This window comes from Aquila chrysaetos, chromosome 16 (genome assembly GCF_900496995.4).
Source record: "Aquila chrysaetos chrysaetos chromosome 16, bAquChr1.4, whole genome shotgun sequence".
Classification (NCBI taxonomy): domain Eukaryota; kingdom Metazoa; phylum Chordata; class Aves; order Accipitriformes; family Accipitridae; genus Aquila; species Aquila chrysaetos.
Window position 1 is genome coordinate 2,513,306 of NC_044019.1, and position 19,652 is coordinate 2,532,957.

The following is a 19,652-nucleotide window of genomic DNA, read 5'->3' on the forward strand; positions in this document are numbered from 1 at the left end:
CGGCGAGGAGGAGGGGCCTGGGGCGGGGTGGGGAGGGGGGGAAGAGAGGGGCGGGAAGGCGTTAAAGCGCGGGCGCTGCGCCCCTATTGGCTCCTCCCCTCCTTCGTTGCCCCGCCCCCCCGCCGCCGGCCGGAAGCAGGAAGCGTCGTAGTGCCCGAGGCGGCGGCGGCGCCGTGACCCGCGGGCGGGCAGCGCCGGCCGCGCCATGACGGGCAAGTCGGTTCGCGACGTGGACCGGTACCAGGCGGTGCTGGCCAGCCTGCTGGTGGAGGAGGAGAACAAGTACTGCGCCGACTGCCAGGCCAAAGGTACCGGCGGCCTCCCCGCGAGCCGCGCTGGCTGAGGGAAGGGGGGGCGGCGGGGCCTGGTGGGCCCGGACCGGCTCGGTTGTCCCCCCCCTCGGTACCGGCGTGTGGCGGGGCGCTGACACCCCCCCCCCACACACACACACACACCCCCTCCCGCCGCTGGCTGCCGGGGCGGTGGGCTCTTGGGGCCCTCCGGTGTCCCGTTGCGTCCCCCCGCAGCTCCCCGGGGGTCGCTGCAGCGGCGGGAGGAGGGCCGCCTCCCCCGGGAGGACAGGCCCGGTTGGGCCTTGGGGGGTGACGGGTCTGCTCCCCAGCCTTCCCCGTGAGCTGGCAGGGAGAGCCGAAGGCTGCTGCAGCGGGGGCCCCGGCGGTTTGGGGGTTTGTAGCACAGGAGGTGGTTTCCCCTTTGACTGAGCAGATGCTTGGTATTTGGAAAAAGAAAAAAAAAAACCCCAAACCAAAAAAACCCTCCAGATTTGGCTTCCGCAGAGTTTCATTCACTGTTAGTTACAGCAGGCGTGCTGTGCTGGCAGTGCTCCTGTCAGAAAAACCGCTCCTGGTGCCTCCGTAAGCCCGCTTCTGCAGCTCTTGCTCGTTCGGCGGCAAGTGAGTCGAGTAGAAAACTGCCCAAGATCTGCTTATGGAAACTCATCGGCTCTCTGACTGCGCTGGGGCTTTATCTCAAATGTCAGTGTGAAAACACTTAATGGCGTGTGGGGACTGCTCTTCTGGAGAAGCCTCTCTTGTATTAAGAGGAACCTGGAGAGCTGGTGTTGCGTAATTTTGGAGGGCATTCCGGCTGAGGAGTAATATCCTGTAAATCAGAGCTGTAGCGTGAGCAGCAGATCATCTCTAGAGAATCAGATAGGAGCAGTATTTGAAGGTGCAGTGTGTAAGGAAAAGGAAGGATTTGTAACCTAGCCCCAGAACCAAGTACCACTGAAGGAATTTCATATTTTGTCCTGTGCTTCCTTTTCCACTTAATATTGATTTCAAGGCATGTTGTGACCCTTACTTTTCCTAGAAAGGAGTGGAGTGGTGTAGAGAGGAAGTCAGATGTGAATGTCTGAATTCTACAAGAGAAAACAAATTAATTACACAACTGTTACTTGTTCCATGGTGATGCAGATGCCTTCCTGTAGCTTGCTACTGTGAAATGCTTTACTTTCCTGTAGCAAAAGGGTTAAGGTTATGCCCATGCCTACCTAAAATCCTATTTTAATGAGCTGTTATAATGAATTGGAGATCTGAACTTGAGGCTTGTTTCCCAGTAGCTGCAATAAATGAACTCAGAACAACGGCTGTCTTTCTATGTCCACCTGTAAGTGGGAGACTTAGTCACCTCAGTATGACCTCTAAAAACTGCGGAGAGCACCGCTGAACAACATTGGAAGTTAAGGTTTGTTTTCAGCCCTGCTCCAAAAAAACCCAAAACACAGTAACCTCATCATAACAACCTGTCTTATCTTGGAGATGGCATGTTTTGAGACTTGGCTCACACTGGCTTCGGTTGACCATGTAGGTTGAACGTGGTGGTGTTGGCAGAGAGCAGAATGTTCCTTTCGCTTGCAAATCCCTTATCTCTTGGCTCCTAATGCCAGTGCTAAGGGCGAAAATAGCTGTCTTATCTTGTCTTTTGAGGCATGAGACAGTAATATACACAATATGGAAACAAATTCTCATAACAGTTCCAGGTTACTTGTTTTGATGTGATTATATAGCTTCTCCTGTTGATAGTACATTCTGGAAATGCAGTATTCCAGTTAATTATGCATAAAAGTCAGTGTACAGTTCAGCATTGCCACTAAAGCTGGAAGCTGCTGGGAAGTCTGGGAAGATAGGCTGCATCAGTCATGAGGAGTAGGCTTCTGCTGTACTGGGTTATCTGACAAAATAATTATCCACTGTACTAATGAGATTCATGGAGATGTGAAATCTCATTCTTGAGGGCAACATACGGTATTTGTGGCCACAGGGCGTGTATATGCACTAAGCTCTTCAGCCAGGTATCTGACTGGTAGTTGGTGCCAGTCAAAGCATCTTATTGGGCTGCATTTTGGTTACTGTGGCTTGGTGTCGTGTTCTCCCAGCAAGGCACTGGAGCTGGTTTGCAGCAATGGCAGGAAAGGGCTGATGTTCTTACTGCTACTGAAAGTAACTGCAACATTCTGCTTTGCTTATGGAAATGAGCCCCAGGTGTACTTGTGCAGAGTAAAGAGCACATTTTATTTGATATATGGCTTAATAACTAAAACTCTCTGCAAGTCTGTGCTAATGAGAGGCCACGTGGTATTTGCTAGCTCCAGATGGCTTCCCTCAACATTTCCAGCGCTACCTGGAAGAGTAGCTGCTTTTCTGTACAGCTGATTGTTGCTCTGTTTTTAGCCGATTGCAAGTCTGGCTACGCTAGTGGTGGGACACGAAGAGTGTACTTCTGTACAGTTCTGTGAATAGTAGTTTGCCAAGGTCATGGCTGAAATCTGGTTGGTGTTAGTAAATGATGCTGGGGGGGTTAGTTGGTGATGGCAGGTGGTGTTTCTTCCTTCTTTGTCAGCTCACGTTCAACATCATAAGGATTTTTGCATGAGTTTCAACAAAGTTGAAGGCAGAGCAAGAAGCCGGTAGCTCATACAACACCTATCAAGACACCTTTACAATAAAACACTGGCTTTTGACCATCTGTTTTTATGCTGGAGTTACTGAATTTTGTAGTGGTTTGCCGCTTGATCTGAGCGTTTCAAAGCTAGCATGACACATAGGTAGAGACTGTTCAGATGCCACCCACACTTCCATTATGCCTGTTCCCAATGACCTAGCTACTTGCTGGGTTTCATTACTGTATTTTTTTCCACTTCTATATACAGAACTAAATGAGATTACAGTACGTGTTAGTGTGAGCTGCAGTGCTAGTGTGTACCCACTTGATTTCACGCTCTACAGAAATTCTCAGTGTTAGGGTAAAAGTCTAGTTTTCAGGAACATCAGCTCTGATGTTGACTACTGGTTGGGCCCTGCACTCTGGGACCAGTATAGCAAGCATGCTCTTGTTTGCTATGCCGTGCTGGTAAACAGCTGGGTATCTTCCACCTCCTCTGCCCTCATCAAAGTGATTGCTTAGAGAGAAGGTCATCTTCTGTGTTCTTGTTATTACTTGCTTTCCATCAGGCAGTGCGTACAAGTGATTCCTAGTCCAACTTGTATCTTTAAGTGTGAAAAGGGGGGAGAACTAGTTTCTCCAATATATTCTCCTTCCCTCCTATGTCTGGGATTCAAGTAACTTCCATGGGACACATGACTTTTCCCAAGGCATTTCTTCTGACAAGCTGTTGGAGGCAGTGATGGCTTCATGTGTTTTCTCTGCATAACTTTTCTGTAAGAGCTACACAGATGAGCCTGAAAGGAGAACTGCAGAAGCGTGAGCCTGATGGCTTCCCTAGACAGCTATTAATGTCCTGGGTCTAAGCTGTTGGAGGGGAAGAAAGGGCAAGGGAACTGGGAAAGTAAGCTCGGGGTGGTTTTTGCTTCCGCAACAATAAACACTGCAGTGGTTAGAGGCTCTTGTTTTGGAGGAAGTTGGGCGAGATATCTCACCTGCTGCTTCCTCTTTGTATTGCAAACTTTCTGTGCAAAGTAACTGCGTGATCTGATCACAAGCGGGTGGACAGGTAGTAAGTAGTACAACCTGTGCCAAAGCAGAGCGTGGCTAGACTGCTTTCTGGCAGTGGAGCTTAGGAGAGAAAATTTATGTGTGTGTGAGAGGGGACTTAAATACTTGATCAAAACATGACTTGGGAGCTCAGTGGCAGCCTTTCAGGACATAATCTAGCCATGTTAGGTACAAACAGAACAGCGCATTTCCCCTTGCAAGCGCTATCAAAGGTTATGCATCTCAGTGATTTTCACATGCAGATCTGAATGCTATCATGATACTAATATTAATGATCAAAAGCAATGATCCAGCATGGAGTCCTAGCAGCACTGCACCACCTGCAGTGATGCAGCTCTCCCCTTGGTAATGCCCAGCATGGCTAAGGTGGTTGAGTGGCTGTCTTCACTAAAAGCTGGAGTGATGAGTTATCAAAATCCTCCTTTTGAAGGCCTTTGCTGTATGAATCGCTTGAACAAAACGCCTTAAAAGAGAAACTGTTGATGAGTGAGAGTGGGATCTCTTCTACCAGTGCATTTCTTGTGGCAAAGGGCCTTCTGAGAGCAGTTGTGTTGCTGTTGTGGTTTCATGTGTGTAAGATAACGTGAGTGTCAAGCAGTCTGACTGTATTGAGTATCTGTCAGAAGGTATGCTGCTGAACATCAAAATGAGTCTGGAGGCTGAAACTGCAATGTAGATGGAGGGATGTGGTGTAATCTGTGCAAGTTGGACTTGACCTAAGTGTTCAGATGTCTTCCAGTAAATGGGAAATGTCTTGTGTTGAGTAACATTTATATTAACTGGATTCTTCTCTGCGTTTCTGACTCTAAAGCTCTGTGCTGAACTTGTGTAACGTACAGCTAATTCTATTTGATTCTCTCCTTCTCCCAAACTCTTCCCCTCTGCTCTTCCAGTCCTATCTATCCAACAGGCTCCTTGGATCCAGTTTCGTTGACGTCGGAACGGCAGGTTCCTCCCCAGGGAGCACCAGCGAGGACTGCTCTTTCTGTCCATCAGTTAAGGTTGCCCTGTGCTCCTCCTGATTTGTCTGACTCTTCCCTTCATCCCTTGTGTCTTGTGAGAACTGTGGGTTCCATGCTGAAATCAACCCCTTCTTCTAACTCTAATGGTTAGATGGGAAACTATTTGTTGCCGAACACAACACAAACCCAGATCTAATTCTTCGAGCAGTCTTTTCTGAAAGAGGGGTAGAACTTTGAAAATACCTGTTAAGAGGTGGTTAATATTGGATGGGAAGCAGGAAGAGCAGGACAAAAAGCTTGGGGCTAGAGTAGCTGTAGTTAAGGGAGGATGACTTCCAGTGGAACAGGGGAGTTAGCTTATTACAGTTGGTTTAGTCCAGCCAAACTAGTATTAATATAAAACATGTTGCTAATATTCAACAAAAATCTGTTGTGACTCAACTCCTCCATCAGCAGACTATTGAATTGCAGCGGAATTTCCTTTTCAGTAAGAGCAATATGAAGAGTAACTTTTTAAATAGCTGCCTAGAACAACTGCATGTGATGAAGAAATTATCATTATGGGAAAACTGAGCAGTGGGTAGTGATGCATACTGTTTGCCTGCAGTGGACTTCAAAAACCAAAGCGGTAGGACTAAAGCTTCTCAGCTTGCCTTAGAAAATCTGGTATTAAAAGAAAGCTCAGTCTTATGTAATGGAAGCTTGCCAGAGGGGGTGCATATGTGCTTGTATACTCATTTTAATTCTTAGCTGCAGTCACAATATTCTGCAGTTATCTTAATGACTGCTACATTTTCTTTTCTGCTTTTAAACTGTTCTACCCTTCTAAAATCAGGTCTGAAAGGAATAGTTCTGTGCCTAAAGCAGTATTAATTTCAAGTGAGTGTAAGAGTTCAGAAATTAACTTTGTCTTTGAGAATGGCTTTACCCCTTAGTGATCTTCATCTGAGAAGTCTGAGCAGTGCTTCCATGGTGTAAGACACTCTAGCTGGGAGGGAGCACAGCTCTGTCTAGCTGTGAGCCTAACCCTACGTACACCTGCTTGAACTAAGTTGTGACTTCCCATTCAAGCCACCAGGTGAGGAAAAAAGCTTCAGCCTTTCCAGTGGGGACTTAGTCTGGAATTGGTTTGTGCTTAAGAGTTGTAGGAAGATACCCTTTAAGAAAAGATACGCAGAGCTCTGAGTCACATACATGGATGCATGTCTCTACATCTGCCAGAAATAGATAACAAAGATAATCCTCCAAGCAGAGGGCATCTCAGCAAACCATGTCAGCTTTAATAGCGTTGTTCTTCTGTACCAGCTATATTGACCCAGCTGTGAAATGGAGAGCCTGTGCAGTGAGTGGCTGTGTAGCAGAGGGTATAAATTAAGGGCCCCAAAATGCCATGTGATTCTCAGAGCATAGCTGCAACTTTAGTAAAAGTTTGTTCCTATAGTAACTGCCAGAGGAATTACATAAGGTATCAGACACACTCAGGATCTTGTGTGCCAGCCTCTTCAGAAAATGCCTCTGCAGTTTTAAGGTAATTCATCTTTCAAAATGCAAGTAGGTTATCAAAACCAACTAGAGACTAAAGAATAGCTTTGGTCTCCTTCAGGTTGATCCAGAACAGTGATTACTTCACGTGTCCCAGGAAATCTAGGACAAACTTTGAGCTTTTAAGAGAAACTGTCTTAGAGCAAAGCCTCCTCTGACTGCGAAGCTGGATTTACCTGTGCTACAATCAGACCTTTGGTGCCTTGTTAAACTGCTTACCTCTATTTTTGGCAAAACTTGCCATTCCTTACTGGCCAGGTTATGCCCTTAGGTATGTCAAGTCCTTTTTGGTAACTGTGATAGTGAAAAATAGTTTATGTCTAGCTTTTAGAAATTGAAGAGATTCTCAAGCAAAAAGTGGCCCAGGAGCTCAGACTCCTTCCTCTGTTAGGAGCTATTTTAAGGATCCGGTGACTTCTACATATCTCCACAACTCAAATGAGATTGAAGATAGGGTCTAAATATTTTTAACATGCAGTGAAGAATTAAAGACTTCTTGTAAGGGTTCGATGGTGGAGAAATTCTAAGTTGAATTTTGATGGTGTAAAATAGTAGTGGTAGTTTCCATCCTGCTGCTCTGTTTACATGTGTATTTGGGCACAGGGATGGTATTTACCTACCACCTAAATTTTTTGCATTTCGTGGTAGTTCAGGCCTCCTTGAAATCGGCTACCTTTACCCTAGCAACTTCTAAGACTGACTAGTGTGTAGTTTTGGTCAAAACCTGGTGACCGCAGGAAATATGTGGATCATGGAACTTGACTGATTTTTATATCTTTAGGCTGTGTTGTCACCAGTATTGGTAATGTTAACCAATCCTCTTGCATGGATTCTTATTATAGCATCTGCTTGAAATTGTCACTTTCACAGTTTATTTACTGAAGTAATAAACATCACTTTCTTAAACAGCAGGAAGGACCCACCCTGCTGTTCACAGCATCTATTTTAATTTCCTCCACCTTGCTCCATCTGTGTTTGTATCATCACAGCACTTCTTCAAAGAACAAGATGGTAACAATGATAAGAAGTGCATTGAAGGCTGCTTCTGCAGTCTTACCATTACTCAAAGTTGGATCAAATGCTGCTGTGTAGCTGCCTTCAGGGCCACCAGGCACCCAAATGTGACGTGTTTCTGGTAAACTGTGGAAGATACAAAGCCTGTTCCTGAGAGGAAACGGAGCCGGCACCAATCAGCTTGGTCTGACTTGGCCAGTAAGGTACCTTACCTGTAGCAAACACTATGGTTTGGAAGGAGACAGTAAACTGGTTGCTGCCCATGCAGCCAAGAAGATTTTTAAGGCAAAGCTCCAAGCTATTGTCCAAAGCAATGTTCTTAACCCCCATAGATGCCTCTGGCTCTTCCTCTTTCCTGCAAAGAGTGGTTAAAGCCTATAATTACCGCAGCAATCTTTTACTGAACACCCCCCCCCCCCCCCCCCCAAAACTAAGCCAAAGAAAAACCCTGAAAACAGCCCTTTCATCTTTCAAAGGATGGCATAAAGTTGAAATTGTGAGCCACTAAACTACTTAACTAGGCGTATATCCTTATCAAACTCCCTTGCTACAGAGCTTTTTGGCTTTAGCATCCCTGTTTCACAGGGTTCCAATGGCTTCCTGAAAACTACACAGATAACTTAGTCTGGTACTAAATCTGGGGGTACAGCAGGTATTAGTGCTTCACAAATCTCAGATAGGTCCACGAACCTGCATTAGGATGCATGCTCAGGCCAGTAACTAACTAGCCTGTACTAATAACTAAATAGTGTAATTTAGAGATCTTGAAGTTGAATTAACTGTGCTTTTTACTCACTAGCAGAGTTTACCTTGTTTCCCCAAACTAATCTGAACATTCTACTGTAGAACAGACATCTACAGTAAAGAACAGAGGAAGTTGTTTTGTAAGACAGCCTTTGTCATAGCTCTTCTATGAGCGGAATGAATTTCAGTAAGTCATTAAGCAATCTCTTTCCAGAATAAGGAAACCACAAGTCAAAGGAAACTCTTGGATACTTGGCTATTTCCTCATTTGGCTCAGCAAAAAGTAGGGCTTTTCAACTTTGACTTGATGAGAAATTTCCAAGTACTGGTGAAGGCTTGTACAAGAGGATGTGAATGTCATCTCGCAGGGATTATCTGGCTCCGAGGAGAATTTCCCACATCCACTTCCCCTGTGCGTGCTGAGAGGGGATGGTTGTACGATGCTGTAGTCCAACACATGTAGCAGTGTTAGCTGGGATCAATGGGCTGAGCAGGCACATGTCCCTGTTACAGCTGGGCTTTTGCTGGAGTGCTTGCAGGCAGGGAGCCTGCGAGTCAAATGATTGTTTGCACTAAGAATATTTCATTAGGCTTTGAATAGCGATGTGCTCTCCTTCCTGCCTATGAAAGCATCTATTTTTTTCCTGACCCTCCTTCTCAAAAGAGCAGTGGCTTTGCAGCCAACTTCTGTTTTATTTTTAAATGCCTTCTGGAGGGTTATTACCGAAGAAACTTGCATGAGTAGCTTGAGCCAAAATCTAAGGCCTGAATAAAGGGTGAGGAGTGAATCCCTTTGGGATTCCTTGATTAAAAACACTCAAGGGTGTGACCTTTCAGCAAGTGTGACTAAGACATGATGTGAAGTGGACTAGCCATGCTGTGCTGGGGTTTTAAAGGGAATTGGGAGCCTTTTCAGTAAGGGCAGATAATTCAGGCAGTCCTTGTAGGCATTAATGAGTCCAGCTTAGATGCTAACTTAAGCTGGTATGACCAGCTTGGTATGCGGTATTTATTTTGACAGGCTGGGATATAAAACAGGCTGTGAAACTGTCTCATGGAAGCACTGACTGGGCAGCTGAGTTTCTCACATGTAGCTTTCTAGTCTCTGCAGGATGGTGGTGCATCCCCGCTTAGGAATACAATCAAGTACTCAGTGCAGCTTTCTAAAATGAAAACTGGCTGCGCAATAGATGCTTTTAAGCTTGTGATCTTCCTGCAACCACTGCCAGGCTAGGAATATATCCCAAGGTGGTCTGATCTAACCTTAATATTGTGCCAGAACAGAGTGTATAGCTGGGCTCTTAAATATGTTTTGATTCTTACTGAAAACTGTCATTTTCTTTAATCTGATGTTCACCTGCAGATGGTTGGCATTCTCCAGAAAGGATTTGTGCCCATATGAGGTGATGTACAGGGGCATGAGATGCTTAATCAGAGCAGAACAAGCTATGCCCAGCTCAGGCTAGTGCCAAGTAACTTGCTTACCATGGATGTTAAAATTAGCCATAATACTGAAACAAAAGTGACTGCAGCATCAGGCTTGCATGTCTGATACTGGTTGTCATTGCAGCAAATTCCCAGTTTTGCATATGGGAGGTGAGTTTTCATTTAGGCCTTAAGCTCCAAAGCCATCTGGTGGCTGCGAGGATGCCAGCCTCAAGGGAACTAGTTTTATAACATTAGTGAGAGCATTCATGCGAGGAACAATTTCTTTCATGTTTCTTTCTAGTGGTTTAACAAGCTAAATGTTTCTGTTAGCCTTGTCCTAAAACCTTTTGCATGTAAGTTTCCATGATTCACTGAACCCAGAGGGTAAAGTGCTCCCTGTGGTGTGCCGTGCCCTCGTGCAAGCAATTAGTGGTCAGTGTCAGGGTGCGCACAAAGGCTGCAAGGGAAGATAGTGCTCCACGGCAGCTCTAGCAATGCTGATAAATGCTGCTGTGTTGGTCTCTAAAGTGACTTACCGATCTAAAAACATTTTTCTCTGAAAAGTTTTGCCCTTAACTTCTACTAAGGCGTTTTGCCCCTTCTGTCAATGCTCAGTCACTGTAGCTTCTGTACAGTCTTCAGCTTGGTTTAGTTTTCAGGAAGTTAAATGCTGCAACGTGTGACCGAACTTACATCTGTAAATACCACCTGGGGCTTTCTGCAAGTCAGTCACCTTGAAAATGGCATGTGAAACTGAGGAAATGACTGTACAAAGTTCTTCCCAGCCAGATCTTTACTGGGCAATTTCTTGTGTGATTTCTAGTGCAAGCTCCTTCATTGTGGTGTCAAAAGAGGGAAGTGGGAGGCTTGTTTACATTTGCATCAAAACCCATTCCCCCTTGCCCACAAAACTAAGTGCTTTATAAGAAATGAAATGGTAAAAATGATGGTTTACCTTAATGGTTGGGGGCATTAGATACGAGCAAAGCTGAAGGTCTAGTAAGAGTGTGTGTTTGGGCTGGTGCCTCTGCATGTTACATCTGACCCAGCCTAACTGGGACATCTGGGCTTTGGCCCACTGCTTCCTTGGTGGCAGCCTGGTTAGGACAGGCTGTCTTGCTTGGGATACCCTTGCTTTCAACAAAAGAAACCCTGTAGTGTTCCTCACTGCCCAAGGCACCAAATGATAATTTTAATGAGCGTGAAGTTATTTGGAGTTTTATTCAGCCGGACAAATTTAATATGCCTCACACTGCTGCCAACAGGCTACTGGCCTGCTCAGCAGAGATTATTCAAGCAGCAACTCTTTCCCTGTTGTATTGCACCTTGCCGTGTCAACCCTTCACTGCTGTAGAGGCAAGTGGTTCTCTTGTGCAGCTGCTTATCTTAAAGTAGCTTTTCACTCTTGAGGGGTGTAGCTGTATCTTGTTCCTCTTTTTTTTTTTTTTTCTCTATTATAGTGTTGATAGAATACAGGGCTGTGTAACTAGGCTAAAGAAATTACTAGTTATGTGCAAAAGCATGGGGTGCTCAGTTCTAGAGTTCAAATTCATGTGCCTTGCAGAACTGTGGAGCTGGCTGCGGACTTCAGACAGCGTTTCGGAGAACTGTCCAAATATCCTGCTTGTGTGGCTCTAGAGTCACCACCAGGTCAGAGAGCAGACTGCTGAACTTCTGGGATCACCATCTTCCTCCTGGCTGTGGACAAAAACAACCCCACATCCCCAAACTTCTGGCATTTCCTTTAGTCTGTAGATCTGAAGCCTTTCTTATGGCACTTACTGGCCCTGCAAGGATGCCTAAACCCTGGCTGGAATAAGCATCAGTGAAGGCAACTACCCTTTGTCGTATAATATGTGTTTATCACCAAACCAAATGCTAGCTGCTAGGATGATTTTGAAAGCCTATGTATTACTTTTTAAAATATTCACTGGCATAATGAAGGTGCTTCAGTACTGGGGTCTTCCAGAGCTGGGATCTACAAGTTGCAGCAATGGTCAGCTGTTATTCCTGTACTCAGCCCTTGCTGTTTCAGATCCTGCATCACAAATGAAGTAACACTAAAGCAGGCTGGGTATAACAGACTGTACCACTGAGTCATTCTCTTATGTGGTATCGCAGGGTAGGAGGTTGCAGTGGCTTGAGCTAGCACATGTGACAAACCAGTGAGCTGATTACTACAGCCCTGATGTAGTATCTAGCTGACTATTAATCCTTTTAGTCCTCGAAAGGCTAAATATATCTAGAGTTTATATCTAACCTTGAATCTCATGCTTAATCCTGCTGGCAGTCTCACGTTATAGCCTTCAGGGTGTATCTGAGAGAGACCTCCACAAATAAATCAAATGAAGGATCAGGGTTCCTGGCTTCACCTTGGTGTGCTACACTGAACAAGCCTTTTATTCCCATGCCTTACTATGTAAGTGGCATACTTAGGTGCTGCTAAAAGTATGGGCCCCTGCTTTGATGCATTCAGTCCTAGATTTTGGTAGGTATAATAAAGAAACTGAAGTATAGGCAAGAATATGCTTCTATTAAGGTCTTCACCAAGAGCTGTTCCTAAGCTGGGAAGTGACTTTCATCAGCTTTATTAAATTAATACCATTCTCAAGGGCCACTCTTCTAGTGAAAAAGCAGAAAGCAATGGCAGGACAGAACAGAAGACTTAATAAAGACTTGAAAAATCATAACATGAGTTAGCTGGAATAGGTATTGGAGGTAAGTTAGAGATTGCATGCCTTTGCCTTGGAAGGCACCATGAGCCACTGATTGCATTAGCAGCACCAAATCCCTCAGGATACTCTAGACTTTCCTGTAGGAATTAAACTGTTAACAACCATCTAGCATATCTAGGAGAGTCAAATACAGTGCTGCTTTTTTAGGGCTTTGAAATTACACTTTCCCCCTCTTCCCCCTCCCACCTTAGTCTCATTAGCTTTGAGGCTTGCTATTTTAACTGTGGCAAGAAAAGACAGAATAACTCTTCATCTGCAGTAATGCCTATAAAAAGGGCTAGCACAGTTTATTGGAGGCTATCGAGTCCCTTATTCAGGATGTGGCTTCGCTTTGGCCAGTTACCCGCGGACAGTGATATCCAACCCATGGTGAAAGCTGGCCACGTTAACTGTGTGGCTGGCTGGCAGCTCTAGCCAGATGATTTAGTTTTAAAACCTGCTTGTCTTGCACTGCAGAGGACTACTTCTGAAGCTGGTCTTCCTTCAGCGGGACTGAGGGTTTCAGTGGCCAGGGTCTGTTTGCCCTGGCTGGGAGGGGGTCTGTGAGTGGTGGGAGTGCCTGTGGACCTCTGCCGTCCCCTTGGTAATGCACTGCTGGGTTTCCTTCAGATATCTGTTTGCAGTGAGTAAAACTAAGCTTGTTAATCTTTCCCTTGTGGTTTTTTTCCCCTGGCATGATCTCCCTTCTACACCTTGGAGCTCTCCTGCCTGTCTGAAAGCCGCATGCAAACCGTGAATCTGATTAGAGCTGTAGAAACTGCGGAGTGAACTGTTAATCGGTCTTGTGCCAGGATTGCAACCTGGGTTCTGCCCCTGGCTCTGCGTTTTTGGTGGCCAAAGTACTGGGCTTTGTCTGTGCTGCTCTCCTTACTCAGCTGTAGCTTCCTGCATAAGACTGAGAAGATTTGATGATGCAGTCTGTTTGTCAAATGCTGAGTATTTTATGCTGCTCTTCCTAGAGCAGTAGTGAATATTCTGGAGCCGACTCCACTGCAATAAGGTTATCAGAGAAAGATTCTCCATTGCTAAAGCAGGAACACAGACTTATCTTGACATGGCTGTTACATTGCTTCAAGATGAAATCAGAGGGTTTGTAGTGTCTTGGGTGGTTTGAATGCCTATTTTATTCCCTCCTCCTCTTAGAGTTGTTTGTCTTGCATAGAGCTCTCAAAATGGAAGAGGGAGGCAATAAAATACTAGGATTAAGTATAATGATTGGTAGACAACCTTTAAACATCCTGCTGATGTCTAATTCCAATTTCTAATCTGGGTGAAAATGTAAACATCTCAGTCCCAGTTCACTTGGTACAGTTTCTCAGTTGCTCAAGGCAACTACAGGTTGACTGGATGGTGTGAAATGCTTCTATCTCTTTGCAGGGCCACGATGGGCATCCTGGAATATCGGTGTATTCATCTGTATTCGTTGTGCTGGGATCCACAGGAACCTAGGAGTTCATATATCCAGAGTGAAATCTGTCAATCTTGACCAGTGGACACAAGAACAGATACAGGTAACGCGAATGAAACATGAACAGTGTTGTTCTGTTAGTGGGGCTTCATAAACTTGGAAGTAAACAAAGTCTGAATATGGCAAAGATGTGGGAAGCGAAGCAGGAAGAAGATATCAAGCTAGGTTAGATTGGGAGGGGAAATGTCATAATTTCAGGCTCAGCAAACATCAGAGGGTAGACAAATGCTCTGCAAGTTTCTGTAAAATTGCCAAAGGCTGCTGTTGACTGGAGTTGGAGCTGCTGCCCACCTCGAGTTTAGATTGCTAACGTGATATTTATCTTGTCTTTGAATAAATATTGTGCTGTGGTGCTTAGGATTGGCTAATTGTATTGGGCGGGGGGGGGGTCATAGCAACTGCATCAGGGATTCCCAGGCAGTAGGCTTGCACCAAAAGCCTGAAGAGTAGCTTTCAGGTACAGAACAGACTTCAAAAGTCGACACGTGCCTTCTAGTTAACACGCATAGACTCTTGCTTGGTAGCCTGGCATGCTAGTATGTGTGAGAGCTTTAATGTCTGTGAAACAAACAGTTCAAGAATTCTTTTGAATTGCAGTGCATGCAAGAGATGGGAAATGGAAAAGCAAATCGTCTTTATGAAGCCTACCTGCCAGAGAACTTCAGGCGACCTCAAACAGATCAGCATCCTTTCTTCCTTTGCTGCTGGGGAAACAGAGTCTTTTCATCTTGTTGCTTTGTAGCTGCACTCCTTGCATAGGAGGTTTAGCTTCATGTGCCTGGGCATCAGCTGTGAGAATGAGTTCCTAGCTGGGCACCCTCTGAGTGTTGCTTCACCCACAGGCTGCTTGCTTACAGAACAAAGCAGAAGAAAGCTAAAAGGATTGCTTCTGAGCTATAAGGGTGGAGAACTGGAACTCAAATGTTACAACCTGAAGCTATTGCGTGAGATGCACTTTAGAGTCTGTGGCAAATAGGAGGGTTGACTTTCAAAAGTTCTGAGCATTTCAAATTCTCAGTAGTGACAGATAAAAAGGTTTAACACTTCTGAAAAATTAAGCTGTAACTTTTACCTTACAGGAGGAGGGTTTCTAGATGCCAGGTGCAACAGGGGTATAGTGATGTGAACCTAAAGAAACACAGGAGCACCACTCTACCATCTCTTTTGTCTTAAGCTGGTGGCTGAGGTGGTTTTGTATGTGAGTGATGGTTGAAGTAAATATACATCAGTGAAGAGAATACACTAGGAGTTTAAGCCCTGATTTAATGTACCTCTTATAGCACCATCATGCTTGGAATAACCCAAGGGCAAAAGTTGAGTAGCTAAAGTAGTTGGATCCAACACTAAATTATTTTAAGAAAGTTACTGCTGGAAATGCTCTTTAAACAGTCATTAGTTTAGTTACAGCTTGTACCTTGTATCCACATGTCAAATAATATACGTAAGTCTTCTATTCTTGAATCATTTGTCTTTAACAAGCTGCTTGCAGAGCCGTGGAGAGCTTCATTCGGGATAAATACGAAAAGAAGAAATACATGGACCGAAGTATTGACATCAATGCATTTAGGGTTAGTTTGTAATCACTTCTATGGAAGCTTGAACACATGTTAAGATATAAGTGTATGTCTGTCTTATGAGTAAGCAGTGACTTTATGAAAATAGACAGTTTAAACGTTTCCTGTATTAGTGACTAATCTCTTCCCCAAGGCTGATTGCCTTCAGTCATTCTGTGGAAGGAATTTAAATTGGAGGGGACCTTTGAAGGCCATCTTGTCCAGCTCCTTGCTCAAAGCAGGACTAGATTCAAATATAGGTCTTTAGCTGTATCTTTGAGGTTTTTTAGATCAGTAACAGCATCGTGTAAAGCTCTGTATGAACTTTCTCTTCGTATGATGACATGAGTTTTGATTCTCATGTCAGTGGGTTTTTTTCCTTACAGAAAGAAAAGGATGACAAATGGAAAAGGAGTAATGAGACAGTATCAGAAAGAAAACTGGAACCTATCATCTTTGAGAAGGTGAAAATGGTAAGACCAAAAGACATGGTCATGGATCAATTGTAAAGACTTCTCTCAAGCAGAACAGAGGTAATCCAGCTTGATATGGAAGCATTTTTTCTGGCCTCAGTCATAGCAGTGGATGCATTGAGTCAGAGTGATGGTAGTAGCTTGTTTTTCTCTGCTCAACCAGATACTAAGCAGATGTGTTCTGCCTTGCAGTGGAGAGCAGATTGGAATCCAGCTACTCCCTGCTTAGCTTTCCAGCTTGAGCGGCTACTTTTTTCCTAGTTTAGAGCATGCTTGAATTTGACAGTGGGTTCCAACATAATGGGACAATAAAACAACCGTGTAATACTCGCTCTGAAATTCTGTTCACTTTGGAAGCACTTAAGTCCACTGGAAAAAAGGATTTTAAGGGTTAATCTCTCATTAAAGCCTCTAATGTATCGGAGTAAAACCAAAATTTGAACAAGACTTCTGGTGTTCTTTTTCCCTAGCCTCAAAAGAAAGAAGAAACGCAGCAGTCTAGAAAAAGTTCTCCTAAATCTACTGAACCAGTAATGGACTTGCTAGGACTTGGTAAGAGCCCTTCCAGCCTTATTGCGCTTGTTACAATGACCCTATCCACCACCTTTGATCTTGTGAATATGATGGGCTTTTAGTACTTATTTTCTATGTCAGATGAACAAGAGCTGGTAGGAATACTAGAGTGTTTTGCTTAAACTACTCCAGTGCAACTCAAGCACAGTGCTCAGCACTGTAGCAGAAACGGTTTTCCTTATGTTTTTCCTTTATGCTGGTGCAGTGGTTGTGCCTATAGTATTACAGGAGCAGCTATAGTGGTCTCCAGACACAGTGTGGCTCCTGGCTACTCTGAGGTTAACAGGACAGATATGGTGCAGCGCACTTCCTTGGTCCTGAGCCAGTTCCTTCTCAGCACCAGAAGGTCGAGCAAAGAGCTGGCAATATGTGTTGGCTAAAGTAGGTTACAGGTCAGGTCACTGGGTTGAGTGGCGTATGTGCAAACTGCATAATGGGCAAGGAGGCTGCCCCTCAGCCTGAGGCCATCTGCGTGAACATCCATCACAGCTTTGTCTCTCCCAGACGCTCCTGTGACAACCACCGTTACAAACGGCAGGCCTAGCAGCTTAGAGAAGGATCTTGATCTTTTCGCGTCGGTGGGATCAAACTCTGACTCCAGGAAGGTAAGTGGGGAACGTCAGTGCTTGACAAAGCCTAGTTAGGTGCTTGAATGAGGTGATGATCTGTGTCTTCCCCTAGTGCTGAATGCAGCTGTTGCACTTGTGCTGTCTCTGTCTCAGGTCACTGGCTCTATGCCAACGTCTGGAAGTGCTGGTTCTGTTCCCGAAAACCTGAATCTCTTCCCTGAGCCAGGAGGCAAAGGGGAGGAAGTGGGGAAGAAGCAGCTCTCTAAAGACTCTATCCTGTCCTTGTACGGCTCTCAAACACCTCAGCTGCCTGCACAAGGTAACAGATCTCAGAATAGAGCTGTTGAATGGCAGTACACTAATTCAGAGTGGGTGGGGTGTCCTGATGGCTGACAAGCAAAGATGTGGGAATGTAGGTGGTCCTTCTTGAGAACTGGTGAGTAGCATAATGAGCAGCTTAGTCTGGATGTGATGGCCAAGTGAATGGTGTGGTAGTGTCCGATTTGAGGGTCAGCGTTTCAGCCCCTGACAATGAATGCAGCAGTTCTTCCCTTCACTGCTTCTCTGCCTTTTCCTAGGAGCAATGTTCATGGCCCCAGCTCAGATGGCGTATCCTGCGGCAGCATATACCAGCTTTCCAGGAGTAGCCCCCTCCAGCAGCATGATGGGAGGCATGATGGCACCATCAGTGGGAATGATGGCCCAGCCTGGAGCTGCAGGGGTGGTGACTCCCATGGCCATACCAGCTGGATATGTGGGTAATGTGCAGGCAGCTGTCATTGGTGTCCCCAATGGGATGATGGCTGCACAGCAAGCTGGCTACGTAGCTGGCATGGCAGCAGTTCCCCAGCCTGTCTATGGTGTGCAGCCAGCACAGCAGCTTCAGTGGAACATCGCTCAGGTGAGGTGTGATCTTCTGCTGACCCAAAGGCGGGTGGAGGGCAGGGGAGGCACATGCAGTTAAACCTAGCCCGTGACTGGAAGACTTCAGTGCTTTTATAGCCTGGCTCCTGGGGTTGGGTGAGGTCTGCTGACACTGCAGGCAAACCAAGGGATCACAAAGGAGTAACTTGTTCAGAGGTCTCAGTGCTTGGTGGAAAACAAAAATCAGTGCAACATCAGCTAAAAGGAAAACTTCCTCAGCTTGCTAGATGGGCATACACCTGAGAAGCCAGTGACTTCTGTTCACCGTAACTCTTTAGAAGAACTTGCTTAAGCCTGTAATGTGTTGGGGAGCCAGAGTTTTACCTTTGACTGCTGTGGGCTGGCAGTCTCTTTGACGTAGCCTTGACTTCTCTCCTCTCCCCTTTGCAGATGACCCAGCAGATGGCTGGGATGAACTTCTATGGAGCTAATGGCATGATGGGATATGGACAGTCAATGGGTGGAGGAGGTGCCCAGGGAAGCAATCAGTCCCTCAGCACTCCGATGTGGAAATGATCCCTTGCGTTGTGACCATTTTTGCCTTCTGTTCTGTTCTTCAAAACTGCTCCATGAGACATTCAGGGTTTTTCTTTCTGGCTGGCTGCCCAGCCTGAACCTCTTTCCATAACTGAGACCCATCTCTGCCTTTTCACTGTCAGACATGGTGAAACCTCAGTGATCAGAACATGAGCTCCCCTGTATTTAGCACAGTCAATGCACACTTCTGGGGTGGACCCCCTCCTTGCACAAACCTCCACTAATGCTTCTGGGTAGCACTTAATGTCCTGCTGGATATCTTAGCAGAGGTGTGACTGAGGAACTTGGGAAATCTGTGCTTAATACTGCCTGTAATGTCAGGCCTTTTAAGAATCACTTAAACTCTAGTATTAGTAGGGGTTTTAGTTAGCGGAGGGGTGGAAACATTGTTTGGTGCTGAGGAACTGGATTTTAACCCAAGCCCAGGGGCAAGCAAGCCTTGCTACCTCTTCCCTTGAGTGGAGTTCTCTGGAGCTGAGGCCTCGCTGTGCTTGGCTCGCCAACCCTCATTGGAACCAAAGTCATTTTGAAGACCCCTCTCCCTCCCCCCGTGAGCAAGCAGGATTCTCGCACAGTGTGGGGGCAAGCTGTTTGGAATGTGAAACTTGCACTTCAGAGTGGCTTTTCTGTCTAATGTGTGGTATTGATGTATTTAACTTTTAACAATCTAACTGAGAGTTAACTTATCAAGGGCTGAGAGCCCACTGCAAATTTTCTTACACTTTTAAAATGACTATGACATCCTAATTTATACTTTTTTCATATTTTTTTGTTCCTGTGTAATCCTGGTACCCGTTTCTGGCTAGCTTTTGACATTTTAATCTAGGCATAAGAAGTGGGTGGGTCAGATTTCTTTTCTCATCTTCAGTAGAACACAACTGCTTAAACTCATCAGCGTGAGCAAGAAGTCAGACTTCTGTGGTCTACTTTATCCTGTGTATATGTAAATTCCCAAATAAAATATTGCAGTGAAACCTCAACTGACTTACCTTGTTTTTAAACAGTGTAACAGATTGTGTTAAACACTGCTGCCATTGGTGTGAGTTGTTCACTTCAGGTGTGGGGACTTGGAGCCTTTCATCCAAATCAGACCAACTCCATCTGCTTTGGTGCAGGGCTGTGTCCCAAATGTCAGGCGAGAATAGCGTTTGCCTG

At 45.3% G+C, this 19,652-nt stretch overlaps 1 protein-coding gene across 5 annotated transcripts; it reads left to right on the forward strand.

The window, feature by feature from the left end:
* The first annotated feature begins 124 nt into the window (after nucleotides 1-124).
* SMAP2 (small ArfGAP2) lies at nucleotides 125-19,477 on the forward strand. Of its 5 annotated transcripts, XM_041129374.1 has the most exons (11): nucleotides 194-308; nucleotides 4,869-4,976; nucleotides 13,778-13,911; nucleotides 14,466-14,551; nucleotides 15,358-15,436; nucleotides 15,808-15,894; nucleotides 16,365-16,446; nucleotides 16,957-17,072; nucleotides 17,190-17,355; nucleotides 17,615-17,937; nucleotides 18,351-19,477. In XM_041129374.1, the coding sequence occupies exons 4-11, from the start codon at nucleotides 14,469-14,471 to the stop codon at nucleotides 18,474-18,476; spliced, it is 1,062 nt and encodes a 353-aa protein (XP_040985308.1). In that variant the 5' UTR covers nucleotides 194-308; nucleotides 4,869-4,976; nucleotides 13,778-13,911; nucleotides 14,466-14,468; the 3' UTR covers nucleotides 18,477-19,477. The 5 variants fall into 5 exon arrangements, with proteins under 5 accessions (XP_040985306.1, XP_040985305.1, XP_029894417.1 ...); XM_041129371.1 differs by lacking the exon at nucleotides 4,869-4,976 and having other exon boundaries at nucleotides 126-308; XM_030038557.2 differs by lacking the exon at nucleotides 4,869-4,976 and having other exon boundaries at nucleotides 127-308; nucleotides 16,972-17,072.
* Nucleotides 19,478-19,652: the final 175 nt, after the last annotated feature.

Bases quoted from the DNA above. Each gene is read 5' to 3' on its own strand.
- SMAP2 (XM_041129371.1), top strand. From the start codon at position 206: ATGACGGGCAAGTCGGTTCGCGACGTGGACCGGTACCAGGCGGTGCTG. The intron at 309-13,777 runs GTACCGGCGGCC...ATCTCTTTGCAG, and splicing joins CGCCGACTGCCAGGCCAAAG to GGCCACGATGGGCATCCTGG. The intron at 14,552-15,357 runs GCATCCTTTCTT...AGCTGCTTGCAG, and splicing joins AGGCGACCTCAAACAGATCA to AGCCGTGGAGAGCTTCATTC.